The 17274-nt window shown below is 34.2% G+C and overlaps 1 protein-coding gene across 4 annotated transcripts in view; it reads left to right on the top strand.

Annotated features, from left to right (window-relative positions):
• LOC149807325 (structural maintenance of chromosomes protein 6-like) overlaps positions 1-17274 on the top strand; it is a 106130-nt gene that overhangs the window by 78585 nt on the left and 10271 nt on the right. For all 4 annotated transcript variants that reach the window (XM_089965324.1, XM_089965341.1, XM_089965351.1 and 1 more), the window contains 4 exons: positions 6125-6181; positions 11088-11258; positions 14064-14201; positions 14657-14775. In XM_089965324.1, coding sequence (XP_089821450.1) covers positions 6125-6181; positions 11088-11258; positions 14064-14201; positions 14657-14775 — 485 coding nt within the window. The remainder of the gene's footprint in view (positions 1-6124; positions 6182-11087; positions 11259-14063; positions 14202-14656; positions 14776-17274) is intronic.

Raw genomic sequence — 17274 nt, 5'->3', positions numbered from 1 at the left:
TAGTGTTTCTGTAACAGACAAATTGTAGTCACAAAAATGATGCCCCCTGAATGTGCCTCTGATGAAAAACATTAACACTGCTTGAATTCTAAATATTATATTACAGTTCAAACAAAACAAAAAAAATTGATAAATGAATACAAAATTTGCAAGATGTACAGTTATCGAATACTGGATATATACACGAACAGTAATCATATATTTTTGCATTTAATATATACAGGGACAGTAATCATATATTTGTATTTAATATATACAGGGACAGTAATCATATATTTGTTCCACAACGGTGCAGTACCTAGCACAGTTTTAAAGCAGCAAGTCACCAGTAATTATATTGTTAGGACTATTGTTTTAAGCTAAGTAACAGAAAAGATCAAAATCCAACAAGTTTTGTAAAATTCAGCAGATAATTTATTTCCCTAGAATACAAAGTGAAAATTGAAAAAGAACTTTCAGTATTGTGAATTAAATCCCAAATAGTTCTAAAAGTTCTATAACATGTCCAAATATATGAAGTTCCAGCTAAATTCCAGTGGTGTTCCAAATAAATTCTGATATTGAATGTGTTGATGTGCCTGTAGTCTCAAACATGCTAATGTGTCAATGGCCTGGTAGGTGATGATGTGTTAGCAGCCTTTGGACAGATCACAATAATATAATCCAAAATGTCCTTGACTGAATTCACTATAATTCCAAATTAATGTTTTAGTCCAAGAATATTATTGAGAATTTTGTAATTCCAGTGTAATAATAATTTGAATAATAAATTCCACCCAAATTAAAACTGAACACAACAATAAGGCTGATTCTACTTTTGATGTTAAGGCAAGAATGAGTCATTTTAAAGTAAACAAGGTTATTTACCCTGCCACTTGGCCTAGGTCACAATTACCATTTTCTGGAAATACTCGCAACTTAGTGCAAAAGTTTTTTTCTGGAACTTTTATGGTCAGAATCAAAACTGTATCTTTAACTCAAACTGAAGTAAACACAATAATGATCTGAATATTTAATTTATAACCATAGAGAAATTATAGCTATGTATTATGTTTTTACCCCAAAAAGTCACCAGTCATGTAGACCATTAACTTGATTTTGGACAAGGTCAGTTAAAAAATATAGATATGCACAACATATAATCATTGAGAAAAGCCAACAAACAATACAAATTAAATATACATAACAATATACATGTATTTCTGGTTGAGTCACAGAACAAAATGCTACACAATGATGTGATATAAAACAAGTTTATTAAGATAGGTAATTGTAGAACAAGGACTATCAAGGTTTGTAAGCATTATTTAATACTTAATAAGATTAATACCAGTAAAAATCTTAGTCACAATGCAATGTTCAACTAATGTTATATTTCACAAGAACTGAACATCATATGTTTAGACAGCTTTATTGCTTTTATCTTTCATCATATCAACCTGGAAGAAGTTTTCTTTTTTATTCTTTTATTAAATAATCACACCCTCCTGAAATTAAGCATATTAGGTAATAAAACAGGTCTTTATACACACCAAAATATGGTAGCTTATGAGTTCATTTATTTTCATGATTATCAATTTTTGTGGTTTTGAAAGAGAAAAAAAAGCTAGTAACTCAGTTACCCCTTCACTGATTCACTTTATATTTGGAATATAATGTCACTCTTCTTTCTGTGCCAAGCCCCGAGTGGCCAAGTGGTCTAAAGCGCTCTCGGTTATGGATCATTGCCATCTCACCTCTGTCTGCGTGAGTTTGAATCTCGGATTCGGCTGATGTGGGTACGTGAGAAAGCTTGCCAGTAGCTTCTCGTGGGTCACTGGTTCTTTCCGGGGTGTTACCGGGTTCTTCCTCCACCATTAATACTGGCCACCATGTATAGCCTATTGTGTGCTGAAAAATGGCGCTAAACCCTACAACAACAACAACAACAACAACTTTCGGTGCCCTTTTGTCTTTTTTTCTGCATCTGGATTGGGCCAGGGTTAAAGAAGTGTGAGAACACATTTTGGTTAAAATTGTATCATCACTTGTATTATCACCACCACCCCATAACCTATTTACTTCATGTTTGGAATATATTTCAATACCACTCCTGCCCCTTTGGGCAAGGTCATGGGGTCAAGTAATGGGACACAATTTGGTTAAAGGTTTTGGTTAACTTTTAGCTATTCCTTATTGGAATCATGTAATGAGGAAACATTTTGCTTAAAGCTTTTTGTTAAATGTTTGTCTTTACTTGTATTTTCATTGCCCCTTAGCCAGTTTACTTCATATTTGGAATATTAGATGATTGTATGCACCCGTTGTCAATACCACTCCTGTCCCTTAGGGTTGAGTGATGGCTCAATAATTATAATGGAGACACATTTTGGAAAAAGTTTTTTTTCATCACTTTGTTTTCCCATAAACCTTTACCCAATTTACCTTTCTTTTGGAATATAATATCATAGCATACTCCCCTCCTCACAGTATGACTTCCGTTTTTGGAGTTTGCCTTTGTCCAGTAGTAATAGGAGCATGATTTACATAAGGGACACATTTTAGTGAGTTATTTTTGTGTTACCTTTTTTTGTGTGACTCTACTTTATTCACTTGATATTTGGAATATAATATGATCCCATGCATATATCCTCATGGATTTTATTACCCCTGCCCTGGGGTTTTGTTCCTAAGTGGGCCCTTAGGCTCATTAAGTACATTTAGAACACCATCTTTTTTAAGTTTTTTTTCTCCCACATTAATATAAACATCTTTACCCAGATCATTCATATTAAGAATGTAATGCCACACATGTATCCTCCTCCCCTTCCCACTCCTACCCTTGGATCAAGTCCCTGGGTTGGGCCATTGGGCCATTATTTTGGACACATTTATTAAAGATTTGATTTGATCTCATATATTTTAATAAACACGTATCCAGTTCATTTAAAATCTGGAATATAATATTGTAATACCTAACTCAACAAACCAAACTACTAAGCGCTATTAAGAACTACATTCCAGTAATAATACTAATAATGATAAAGTAAAAACATCAAACAAAGTCAGAAAAACATGATGCAGTTCACTATGTTGTAATTCCTTAATGGTATTGTGAATGGAGTTTTGCATGCATAAACATTGTCCAATTAATGTGTGAAGATTATTTGATGTTAAACATTGAGATGTGAGATGATGTTTGACCTAGGAGACTTTGGCATATCTGATCATGTCATTCATATGAATTAATTCTTCCATTCCTGAACATATGCCACCCACCCACACATTGTTTAGATCGCCATCTGCTTCTCTTATAAATGTGTACTCTGTGTTTCGTACTAAATGTGTACTCTGTGTTTCGTACTAAATGTCAGTATAAAAACATGCTCTGATCCTCGTACTGTCACGCTGTTGTCATGAGTATTCATGAATTCGTCAAGGAATTTAACTAAAGATATCAACAGTTCTACAAGCCCTGGGATATCAACATTAAGTGGGAAGAAGTTCGCATGCTAGCAGTTATTGTGCCATATTCCTTTGCATGTTGGACCATGCATGTGTTGTGCTGAAATTTCTCATGAATAGTTTAGGAGATGAATTATCTTACATTCAGTGTTTTTAGAATATCAAAGCCAGAAATATGATGTTAGTCCATAAATTAGTGATTTCAGCCATCTGGTTTATTTTTGTTACTGATACAGCGGAGATGCAGGATAGTGATGGAATCAATTTGCCTGGCCAAAGAATCACATATCTCTTGTCAGACTTTTGTTGAACAGTAAGTTAGAACTAATGTTACTGTTCATTATTGTAAGTTTTTGGTTATGTAGAACTTGTTATTTTACTTTAGTGTGCAAAATAGTATGCATCTGAAAGGGACTATTTCTAACTATATTATGACTCATTGCATTATCAGTACATTGTACTCTTACTCAATTTGCATTGAAATTCACTTGTCCATTTTGTTCAGTTCTACATAATCATAGATATGAATATACAAATAAGAATAAAAGTAAAAACGCACACCACAGACATTGAGAGGACAACTTAATTCTGTCAAAGTTTTGTATTCAGAGGGATTTTTCCTTGCAGTTTGAACAGTTGACTTGGTTACTGCCATGGCTAGCCCTGAGAAGGACAAACATTGATTGGCTAACTATGGTCATGTGACATCAGTAGGAGTCTACAAATATGAGTGCAGACATTGCACTGGCAGATAGATGTCAGAGTGGCATAATATGAACATCTAAGTATGTGGAAAAAACGAATTTTGGCCATGTATTCTAAAACCATCAATTATATATTTTTACATAACCAATACTAACTTTGGCACTTTAAAATCCCAAAACTGAATGAAATATGAGAAATTTTAAATAGATGTATTACATGACTGCTATTGAATTGAATTTAATTGCTTTATAATTATTATATAATTCTTTATAAAGCCGCTGTTATCTCCCACCACACTGCTCAAGTACACTAGTACTAAAAGTATTGTTTCATTGAGATCATGCTACTATGTCAGAATGTGTTACAGTCAGTCTAATAAATTTAGCTGTTAATATACGCATAAATTTAATAATATAATTAATTTCACCATAATATGATGTATTATAACGTTGACTTTTGGCATTTAGACAAACAAGACTGCTTGGTGTTATCAGAAGTTGATATTGTTGTGAAAAACACAGTGTTAATGTAAAGTCACTATGCAATATAGAAAGGCATGTTTGATCTCACCTTTATTATTTATACAAAGCATTTTTAAGTCCTGAATTCTAGTCATTTCGATCTATAATACATGGGGTGTTACAATATGATCCCATACTTCCTTCCTCCGTATTGTACTGTTGTCCCTGAGGGACTGTTATGGGGCTTTCTTAAAGCACTATTAAAAACACATTTCTCATTCAGTATTTCTTTGGCACATGTATATATTTATATATATATATATATATATATAATTTCTTTCTCTCTCTCTCTCTCTCTCTCTCTCTCTCTCTCTCTCTATATATATATATATATATATATATATATAAAGCAGATATAGTTATAGGTTACGTCATTTGTATAGGATAATATGAATGAGGTTTTTTTTATACTGCAAGACATTAAAAAGGCTTAAACAGCTTGCTTAGTTCATCCATAGACAAATCTAATAAATCCAAAGCTTGGGTGTCTGCTACATGAGTATACATTGTTTGTTTACAGTATAAAGCAGTTCCTAACATTATCCTTGTTTTAGATCTACATGTTGTGCATTATGAAGCAGTGCATGTGTAGCAATACTGCATGATACTGATAAAGTAAAGCTAATGGCAAAAAAAAGTATATAATAACTGTGTGTGATTATTTTTCTTTGTCAGCAAGGTATCTGGTGGATTATCCTTTGTTTGGAACTTTTGCATCAAGCAGAGTAAAAAGAAAATATGTGCACCTCATATTCCTTGTATAATTATCCTTAATCACCTGATATCCTTATAATTGTTTTGCCATGCGGTTGAAAACTGAATTTAGACTTGAATTTTTAGGAAATGCAACAAAACCATTTTTACCCATTTATATCTGAAAACACTGTTGGCATTAGGAAAAACATGAAGTCTACTTGATGTAAAATTGCAGAAGCAGGGTATATATGCCACTTTCACCCCTAATTGATATCAGTAAATTTTCTTTGCATTTACAAACTCTACTGGCTAAAGATTCAGATTCAAAGTTTTTACACAAATTTAAGGTCGTTGTATTTAATAACACATAATCTGCGGCGGTTCGAGTCTAAGATTCAGCCAATGTGGGCATGTGAGAGAGCTTGCCAGTAGCTTCTCGTGGGTCGGTGGTTCTTTCCGGGGTTTTCCGGGTTTCTTCCTCCACCATTAATACTGGCCGCCATGTATAGCCTATCGTGCTGAAAAATGGCGTTAAACCCCACAGCAACAACAACAACAACAATAACACATAATGTATGCAGAAACCCATCGATTTGAATTTAATTTAGAGCTAAATGTGCTGAAATAGTTATTGTAAATTACCTTTATATACAAGTGGCTTCTAGACTTAGGTGATCACTGTAGCAGGTTGGACTGTATATATTAAAAATTTAAGGTTCCTTTCTAATTGAATGTGTTACTGTTTCTTGTATTTGTAGGAACTTTCAGAACTTAAGTCTATAGAAGATCCAGCACCAGTTGATGTGACTACATTGGTAAGTGATCAAGACGATGTCTTTTACTTTCATTTTGTTAAATATCATTTCTTTGAAACACTGCTCTATTCTTGAAGAAAAGAAAAAATAAATATTTTTTTACATTCATTTTTTCCATCTGAAATAAAATGACTATAAACACTTTTATAGAAAATAATTTACCACAGAAGTTTTGACTAGAATTTCCAGGGATTTTTCACAATCAAAATGTATTGTACAGAAAATATTGGTATTTCCAACAATAATCAGTCAAATAATTTGCTCATTTCCAAGATAAAACCTTTTGCCTATGACACTGAATGCTAATAAAACTGAAATTCAAACACTTTGGGCCAGCAGCAGAAGTTAAGGTACAACTGTATTAGAATACACATAAAGGTAAATTATACAAAAATTACTATCAGGTCAACACTAGCCCTGTTTCTCAATGAGGAATCAGTGAAAAGTCCTAATACAATTTATTTTCTTCACCTTTGAAACAAGACATTCATTTAAGAATAATTTAAACTATGACAGTGACCACTAGTCTATAAGAGTGTAATTGAACTTTGACAGTGACCACTAGTCTGTAAGAGTGTATTTGAACTATGACGGTGACCACTAGTCTATAATAATAATAATAATAATAATAATAATAATGAGGACTTTGTATAGCGCCTAATCTTTAGAAGCTCTAAGTGCTTTACAACATTAGACAACACCTATAAGATAAGAAACATAATAATATTATTACAAAAACAAACAACATGAAATTAGAAAAATGTTTAAAAAAAATATATAAAAAACATGCTGAGAATATTTCAGGTAGGAAACATTATTAGGTCTATAAGTTTGTTCTTGCTGTCGAAATAAGTGAGTTTTGAGAGCCCTCTTGAATGTGATCACTATAAGAGTGTAATTGAACTATGACAGTGACCACTAGCCTGTAAGAGATGTAATTAAACTATGACAGTGACCACTAGTCAATAAGAATGTAATTGAACTATGACAATGACAACTAGTCTGTAAGAGTGTAATTGAACTATGACAGTGACCACTAGTCTATAAGAGTGTAATTGAACTATGACAGTGACCATTAGTCTGTAAGAGTGTAATTGAACTATGACAGTGACCACTAGTCTGTAAGAGTGTAATTGAACTATGACAGTGGCCACTAGTCTGTAAGAGTGTAATTGAACTATGACAGTGGCCACTAGTCTGTAAGAGTGTAATTGAACTATGACAGTGACCATTAGTCTGTAAGAGTGTAATTGAACTATGACAGTGACCACTAGTCTGTAAGAGTGTAATTGAACTATGACAGTGGCCACTAGTCTGTAAGAGTGTAATTGAACTATGACAGTGACCATTAGTCTGTAAGAGTGTAGTTGAACTATGACAGTGACCACTAGTCTGTAAGAGTGTAATTGAACTATGACAGTGGCCACTAGTCTGTAAGAGTGTAATTGAACTATGACAGTGACCACTAGTCTATAAGAGTGTAATTGAACTATGACAGTGACCATTAGTCTGTAAGAGTGTAATTGAACTATGACATTGACCACTAGTCTGTAAGAGTGTAATTGAACTATGACAGTGACCATTAGTCTGTAAGAGTGTAATTGAACTATGACAGTGACCACTAGTCTATAAGAGTGTAATTGAACTATGACAGTGACCATTAGTCTGTAAGAGTGTAATTAAACTATGACAGTGACCACTAGTCAATAAGAATGTAATTGAACTATGACAATGACAACTAGTCTGTAAGAGTGTAATTGAACTATGACAGTGACCACTAGTCTATAAGAGTGTAATTGAACTATGACAGTGACCATTAGTCTGTAAGAGTGTAATTGAACTATGACAGTGACCACTAGTCTGTAAGAGTGTAATTGAACTATGACAGTGGCCACTAGTCTCTAAGAGTGTAATTGAACTATGACAGTGGCCACTAGTCTGTAAGAGTGTAATTGAACTATGACAGTGGCCACTAGTCTGTAAGAGTGTAATTGAACTATGACAGTGGCCACTAGTCTGTAAGAGTGTAATTGAACTATGACAGTGACCACTAGTCTGTAAGAGTGTAATTGAACTATGACAGTGACCACTAGTCTGTAAGAGTGTAATTGAACAATGACAGTGGCCACTAGTCTATAAGAGTATAATTGAACTTTGACAGTGACCACTAGTCTGTAAGAGTGTAATTGAACTATGACAGTGGCCACTAGTCTATAAGAGTGTAATTGAACTATGACAGTAAACACAACTAGTAGTCTATAAGAGTGTAATTGAGCTATGACAGTGACCACTAGTCTGTAAGAGTATAATTAAACTATGATGGTGATCACTTTCCTATAAGTGTAAATGAACTGTGACAGCAGCCACTATACTATAGAGTTTGATTGAACTTTGACAGCAACTGCTGTTCTGTAAGTGTGTAATTGAAATGTGACAGCAGCCACTATCATGTAAGATAGGTTGAGCTATGTCAATAGCCACTCATCTATAAGAGTGTGATTGAACTGCGACAGCAAGTGCTTTCCAATATTAGTGTGATTGAACTGTGACAGCAACCACTATCCTAAGTGTGAAATTGAACTGGGACAACAACTACTATCCTGTAAGTCTGTAATGGAACTGTGACAGCAACCACTATTCTGTAAATGTGTAATTGAACTGTGACAACAACATCTATCCTGTAAGTGTGTGATTGAACTGGGACTACAACTACTATCCTGTAAGAGTGTAATGGAACTATGACAGGAACGACTATCCTGTAGGTGTGTAATTTAACTATGAAGCAACAACTATTCTGTAAGTCTGTAATTGAACTGTGACAACAACATCTATCCTGTAAGTCTGTAATTGAACTGGGACAACAACCACTATCCTGTAAGAATGTGATTGAACTATGACAACCACTATCCTGTAAGTGTGTAATGGAACTGTGACAACAACCACTATTCTGTAAGTGTGTAATTGAACTATGACAACAACATCTATCCTGTAAGTGTGTAATTGAACTGGGACTGCAACCACTATCCTGTAAGAGTGTAATGGAACTAGGACAGCAACCATTATCCTGTAAGTCTGTAATTTAATTGGGACAACAGCCACTATCCTGTGTGTATCGGAACTGTGACAGCAACTGCTATCCTGTAAGAGTGAGATTGAACTGTGACAGCAACCACTATCCCATAAGCGTGATTGAACTATGTCAAAAACCACTATCCCGTAAAAGTGTACTTGAACTAACAGCAACCACTATCCTGTGTGTATTTTAACTGTGACAGCAACTACTATCCCATAAGAGTGATTGAACTGTGACGGCAACTACTATCCTGTAAGAGTGTAATTGAACTGATGGCAACTACTATCCTGTAAGAGTGTAATTGAACTGATGGCAACTACTATCCTGTAAGAGTGTAATTGAACTGATGGCAACTACTATCCTGTAAGAGTGTAATTGAACTGATGGCAACAACTACTATCCTGTAAGAGTGTAATTGAACTGACGGCAACTACTATCCTGTAAGAGTGTAATTGAACTGATGGCAACTACTATCCTGTAAGAGTGTAATTGAACTGATGGCAACTACTATCCTGTAAGAGTGTAATTGAACTGACGGCAAATACTGTCCTGTAAGAGTGTAATTGAACCGACAGCAACTACTTTCCTGTAAGAGTGTAATTGAACTGATGGCAACTACTGTCCTGTAAGAGTGTAATTGAACCGACGGCAGCTACTATCCTGTAAGAGTGTGATTGAACTGTGACAGCAACCACTATCCTGTAAGAATAAAATTGCAATGAGTCCCTTTTTGTCTCACTCTCAGGAATTTCATTAAATCATAAAAAGTTGCTGTTTGATCATATACATCTGATTTTAATCTAGCATTCATACATAATTTATGCCAAGCTCAGATGTTTGCTACAATACAAAAGAGATTGTAACCATAAAGGTGAAATCTAAGTTGACATCTATCCTTTAAAATGGGACTGCAACCACTATCCAGTAAGTTAACTTAGTCCTTTAACTTTAAAATCTCCTCTGCTAGGATTTGTGACTTGGATCAGGATAATTAATGAGTCATTGGAATTTCAGAGACTGTTAATACTCTAGATGCTTATTCAGAGACCTTTGATCGATATGTAAAAAAAATGTAAGTTTCTCAGGAATTTGATGGTCTTAATTATTGAGTTGGTTTGAACTCAGATTTGACTGTGATGAAAACTGAAGGACACCAGATGGTATATGATCCGGGCTGATCTGATGGTAGGATTCAAACCTATACTCTTTAAGTCAGGAGTCTGGCATGCAAACCATGACTTCAGTCACTGAGGCTTCTGCCTCCATTAGACAACTCTTTCAACATGCACATTAGACCTAATTTACCTCTCCAAGCCTCCCGAGAGACATTGTATTTAAGTGCAACTGAAGTAGCAGACCACCACATGAACTGACACACAAAAATTGACTGATTGGTTAACCACTTGTTTTGCACAATCATCATTCCAATAGCATTGTTACCTTTTAAATTATTACATAATATATTGATACTCAAAAGAAAATATACTGACTTATAAGTCAGATCGAACTACAAACTGCATATTTCCAGATCTGCTATTGCATCATTTGCCTTCAGATCTGGGTCTATGTGTTTGTTTGTAGTAATCAGTATAACAAACAAGATATACCAAGATTTGCCAGCACATTATATGACAGCAGATCAGGGTCTATGTGTTTTGTAAGTAGTAATCAGTAGAACAAACAAGATGTACCAAGATTTGCCAGCACATTATGTGACAGCAGATCAGGGTTTATGTGGTTTGTAAGACCAGTCTTATAAGAAAGTTTAGATAGTACTGTCGGTGACAACTCCTGATGATAGTTAAGTCCCCTTGTTTTTCAATCAATTTATAGGAGGAGGAGGTCACAACCCTGGATGAGCAGATTCATACCCAGGAGGAACAGATGGCAGCTAGATCAGAACATTATAAGGAGGTTGAAAAGCTGCAGGCAGAGAGTGAGGCCAAATACAAAGACATTGAACAGCAAGTCAGGGCAAAAGTGGAGGCAGGCGAGACCCTCAAGGTAACTCTAATATGGATGTACATTATGATTTACCATATTTATCCACAAATAATGCACACCAATTTTCAGGTATCACAGACTCAGATCTGCCATCACAACAGACAGGGGCCCATGTTAGTTTTTAAAAATATACATTGTTAAACAGACAATACGGAATCTCCTGATGTATTTTGTGACTGCAGATCTATTGCTGAAACAAGGACCTCACTTTACTATTCAGATGCTCTATGCATGGATTCAATTTGTATTTTTATATTCATGTTGTTGTGAAATATTTACCTTGACCAGCCAGCATTGAATCAGATGACATAAAGGCAGAGTTTCAAATAAATTTTGTAAACAATTACATCCCACCTCATTTTTATATAGAATTTTCTTGTCTTTTTTGTTGCTGAGGTGACCCTTCTACAATAAATGCAAAGTAGATGAAATTATTTTAATGAAAAACATTTTAAAGATTTTTTTGGTACTGAAATATAGGCCTATTCATTCCCATGGAAACCACAACTGTTGTATGTGCATAATAAGTGAATTTAGATTTTTTTGTAACTATCAGAAAACTTCACATGCCAACAGTGATTTTGACTTCCACTAATGGAGATGCAGTGATGAGGCATGTTGTATTTAAAACCACATTAATATGGGAAATTATAAACCAAAAACTAAAATGGAATGAAATGGGTTCCATCCCAGCTAGACACCGAAAAGACCATGGAAGTGGGGTGGAGTAATGGCACTGTTTTATTACTGAATACATGTTTTATAATCACATTGGGAATAATTGTCAATATGCAGCTTTTTCTTTCTGCAATGAAATTGTTTGCTTTTTGGTATAAATTACCTTTTCAAGATAACAGTCTCTGAAAGATTGTGAAAAACATACTTCCAAGAGTTTCCATGCATCGTGTACTTGTATGCCTTGTTGTGTACCTGCAAAACATTGTGCACTGCATCACTGCATTATTGTGCAACAAAATAAGATTTCTTATTTCCAAAGTAGAGACACTTATTTCTTGAAAAAATATCTAAACAGAAACTTGATATTTTTAAGAAATTGTTTTATTAGTGAAATATTGATGCCATGATTTCATTGCAAGTACTAGTGAAACTTCTGCTTATCCTTGAGTGCCAATTCAGGAATTTAAAAATAGTTCTGCAGAGAGTGGTGTCTAGCAGAACACTTTTTAGCCATTGCCAAGCTAGACACCACTCTCTGCAGGACACATGTTAGCCATTGACAAACTAGACACCACTCTCAGTAGGACACATGTTAGTCATTGACAATCTAGACACCACTCTGTAGGACACCTGTTAGCAGTTGACAGGTTAGACACCACTCTGTAGGACACTTGTTAGCTATTGACAGGCTAGACATGGTGTTAAGCTTGCAAATGGCTAAAAAGTGTTCTGCAGAGAGTGGTGTCAAGTGGAACAGTTGTTAGACAATCAACTGCTAGACACTAGATTTGCACAGTGTTACCAGTTTACCATGGTATTTTTTTGGTGTGATGCACCACAGTATTTTCTCACTGAACCAGTACTTCAGTAGTTTCTATCAGTAAGGTATGTATGGAAATTCATGAGTGTCACTGTTACAAATTTATGATATTAACAGGATGTTTTCATTCTTCATGACCAAAAAACTTTTAAAAAATTTCATTATCTTTTCTTTTTCAGAACAGTTACATTTAGCACAAAAATTTTGAATATTGGAAATATAATTATATTTATGATCCTTTAATCACATGTTTGGCATGTGCCATTGGGGTGGCCAAATGGGACCTTGTGAAAGATATTCATTACAACTTTAGGAATAATTTGGTTATAAAACAGAACACACAGCAAATTCATCTACTATAAAATCCCAAAAATATGTTTCCTGTTGCACTGGTTTTAAAATTAGGGTAAGTAGGTAGGTTAGGCTGTTGTTGGGTTTTTTAACATTACAATGAGTAGTATACATAATGTACTAAGCACTTCAAGTACTGGGCTACACCAGCTCAATTAGATGCACATATTAATTTCAGGATTTTTTTTTTTAAATTTTACCATGGAGAGGGGGAAGTGCTAGGATTTGCAACTGAAAATGGTCGGCTGACCAGAAACATTTTTTTTTTGCCTTAGGTAATGACAGTTAATGGGTGGAGTAGATTTTCTTATGATCTGACATATTTATTTTGGTCTTAGGATAGTTATATTTTTTTCAAATAATATAAGGGATATAATATGATTTCAGTTTGCTATAAATCAGAGTAAGATATTTTTAACCAACTATTGACAGACCAAGATTTTTGTGAATAAAAGCTCAAGACCCCAGCCCCAGAATGTTAAGTTGTTGGTCCCCAATATAACTGCAGTATACCACGGTAGGTATTGTGGTACATTCGGAAATATCACAATTCAAAATTATTTGTGGCTGTACTAAACACCACTCTTCATGGAACACTTGTTAGCCATTCACAACCTAGACACCACTCTCCATGGAACAATGTTAAACATTCACAAACCTAGACACCACTCTCCATGCAACATGTTTTAGGCATTCACAAACTAAACACCACTACCAACAGAACACTTGCTAGCCATGCACAAGCTAGACACCACTCTCCATGGAACAATGTTAACCATTCACAAACTAGATGCCACTCTCAACAGAACACTTGCTAGCCATTCATGCTAGACACCACTCTCCATGAAACACATTAGCCATTCACAAGATAGATTCCCCTTCACAAAACACTTGTGGCTCATTCACAAGCCAGACACCATGGAACACTTGTTAGCCATTCCAGCATTTCATTTCAGGATGACTTTGGTAATGCCCTGAATGAAATGGAAAAGGCCAAGGACGCCAAGAGGCACTATGAGCAGAAGCTCAAGGAGCAGGAGAAGAGAGTCTCAGAACTCAAGACACGTCTCGAAAAATATCAAGAAGACATCAAGGTATGATGCCATTTTATGCATTTATGCTAACATTATAATGGCATTTTATGCATTTATGCTAACGTTATGATGCCATTTTATGCATTTATGCTAACATTATAATGGCATTTTATGCATTTATGCTTAAATTTCATTCAGATGCAATTCTTTTTAGAAAAATAAGTTTTAATGTTGAAGGCACTTACTTTTATTGCCCCAAGCACCATATACAAACTTGAATACAAACACATATCGTCAGGCATAATTTAATTTATTTAAGCAATTGTTGCTAATTGATTAATGATTAAACATTGTAATTTCAAGCAGACATTGGGACTCCTAAACACATCTTTACCTTGATGCCACTAGTTAAGTACAGCTGTTGATGAATTGCAAAGTTTGAAATCACCTTCCTCAGATAAAGATTTTTTTTATTGTTTTATCAATGTATTGATTAGATGATTGATTTTTCACAGAGTGATGTGGAGAAGGCCACCAAAATTTGTCCAGAGAGGGTCAATACAAGGCGAACACCAGCCAACCTAGACAGTGAGATCAGTCAAATCCAGAAACAAATCAAGAACGAGGAGAAGAGGTTAGTAAACATTTTAAATGGCACTGTGTTCTGGAATCACAAAGCACCTGTTCGAAATCCATCTTTTGTACATCCAGTCAATAAAAAATGGCAATGGGATAGGACATATTTCCAAAATCACAAAGGACTTGTTGGAAAGTCATCTACTATACAGTCAGTACATAAAGAATGGTAAAGGGATATGACATTTTAATGGCACTAAGTTTTTAAACTATTTCTACCAGTGTGCATTGTATATTCATCGTTAGATTAATCTGTGTTAAACAAAAAGACTAGGTTGCTATAACCTTCTTTGTATAGTTCATTAAACACTAGGTTAAAGATTCTTGTTACAGAGGTAAGGATTTATTTTGAGCTTTGGCAGTGTTACATATTTTTGAGCCATGAGAATGACGTCACTCAGTATCTGTACTACTTCTGTCATGCTGGCAATGCATCTTCCTGTTTGCATTACGTATCTGACAAACTTAATTCAAAACTATGACAGGACAATAAAATGTCAGTGCTAATTTCAGCAGACTATTTAGTTTTAATTAGTATATTGTTAAAATTTTTAATAAATCAACTTTATTTCCACACAAAAAAGTCAGACAAATTACGGTTACACCAACATGACTGCCACACTATGTAAAGTATGAAAATTGACGTAAACTTTATGCATTTGATAGTAATAAGTATAAATAATAAAATAATAATGTATAAAATAAGAAAATATACTTACTTCACAGGTAGTTAATCAATATAAGAAATCCAAGTGAGCATCAAATTTCAGAACGATAAACGACAAGATCTTCACACACATGAGTTGAACCATGAAATAAAACCTTTTTCATTATCAGACGAAGGAAAGTGTGGTTTTGAGTATGATTTGATTAGTTGTACGACCCGTACACTGATGAAAATGGAAAAAGACATACAAATTATGGGTAAACCATACAAGTTGACACCTATGTGTTGTACTCATTGTGTGATTTTTCTTGTTGATGATTGATCAGATTGTTGACTTTTTTCTTTTGTCCATAATATCAAACAATCCTATAATTACAGAGATTGTTGTTTGAATACAAGCACCTTTATGATCAAGATCTGTTGTCATATATTGAGGAATCTATTGAGGCACTCAGAACTTTCTCTCTGAAGAGTATAGCAAATTGTTCCATTTGATCAGCCATCAGGGAAATGTCTAAAGAGTATAGCAAGTTGATCCATTGATCAGCCATCAAGGAAATGTCTAAAGAGTAAAGCAAGTTGATCCATTGATCAGCCATCAGGGAAATGCCTAAAGAGTATAGCAAGTTGATCATTGATCAGCCATTAGGCAGGAATTTACAAATTTTATAAATGTTTTCTTGCCTTGGGCAAGCTTAGTGGAGAATTTAATGGAATATTTAAGCTTGCCACAAACATAATACCCCAACCTCAGTAAAACATTAAGATAAAATATAGCATATTTTAAGGAAATCAATCTGTATTTATTTTGTCCATTTAGTTGTTTGCCAAGCAGTATATATCAGATCACCTGTAATTAACATGTAAACAACATATCATATTTGCCACTTGTGGGTGCTACATTTTCCTAACATCTGTTATGCTTTGAACAAAATCTTTCCAAACACACACCTATCAAAGATATCTCCCCGGTTATATTTTAGACCTGTTATTTCCAAACACACACCTGTCAAAGATATCTCCCAAGTTATATTTTAGCAATTATCATCTACTCACCATGGCAACATGCATCAGAACAATCTTTGAAAAGCCATTGTTAGAGTCGGCAATCTGACAAACTGCCTAAGGCTAACTTCGAAATGTAATGTCGCCAAATCCCTGATATGTACAAATATTATGAGTACAATGTAACTGATAACTTAGTTAAAATGTCAGTATTTATTCCTTGTTATGAGTACAATGTAACTGATAACTTAGTTAAAATGTCAGTATTTATTCCTTGTTATGAGTACAATGTAACTGATAACTTAGTTAAAATGTCAGTATTTATTCCTTGTTATGATTACAGTGTAACTGATAACTTAGTTAAAATGTCAGTATTTATTCCTTGTTATGATTACAATGTAACTGATAACTTAGTTAAAATGTCAGTATTTATTCCTTGTTATGATTACAATGTAACTGATAACTTAGTTAAAATGTCAGTATTTATTCCTTGTTATGATTACAATGTAAATGATAACTTAGTTAAAACGTCAGTATTTATTCCTTGTTATGAGTACAATGTAACTGATAACTTAGATAAAATGTCAGTATTCATTCCTTGTTATGATTACAATGTAACTGATAACTTAGTTAAAATGTCAGTATTCATTCCTTGTTATGATTACAGTGTAACCGATAACTTAGTTAAAATGTCAGTATTCATTCCTTATTATGATTACAGTGTAACTGATAACTTGGTTAAAATGTCAGTATTCATTCCTTGTTATGATTACAATGTAACTGATAACTTAGTTAAAATGTCAGTATTTATTCCTTATTATGAGT

Source organism: Sinohyriopsis cumingii, chromosome 1, assembly GCF_028554795.1.
Source record: "Sinohyriopsis cumingii isolate HCF-2022 chromosome 1, ASM2855479v2, whole genome shotgun sequence".
NCBI lineage: Eukaryota > Metazoa > Mollusca > Bivalvia > Unionida > Unionidae > Sinohyriopsis > Sinohyriopsis cumingii.
This window is presented reverse-complemented; position numbering and strand designations above follow the sequence as displayed.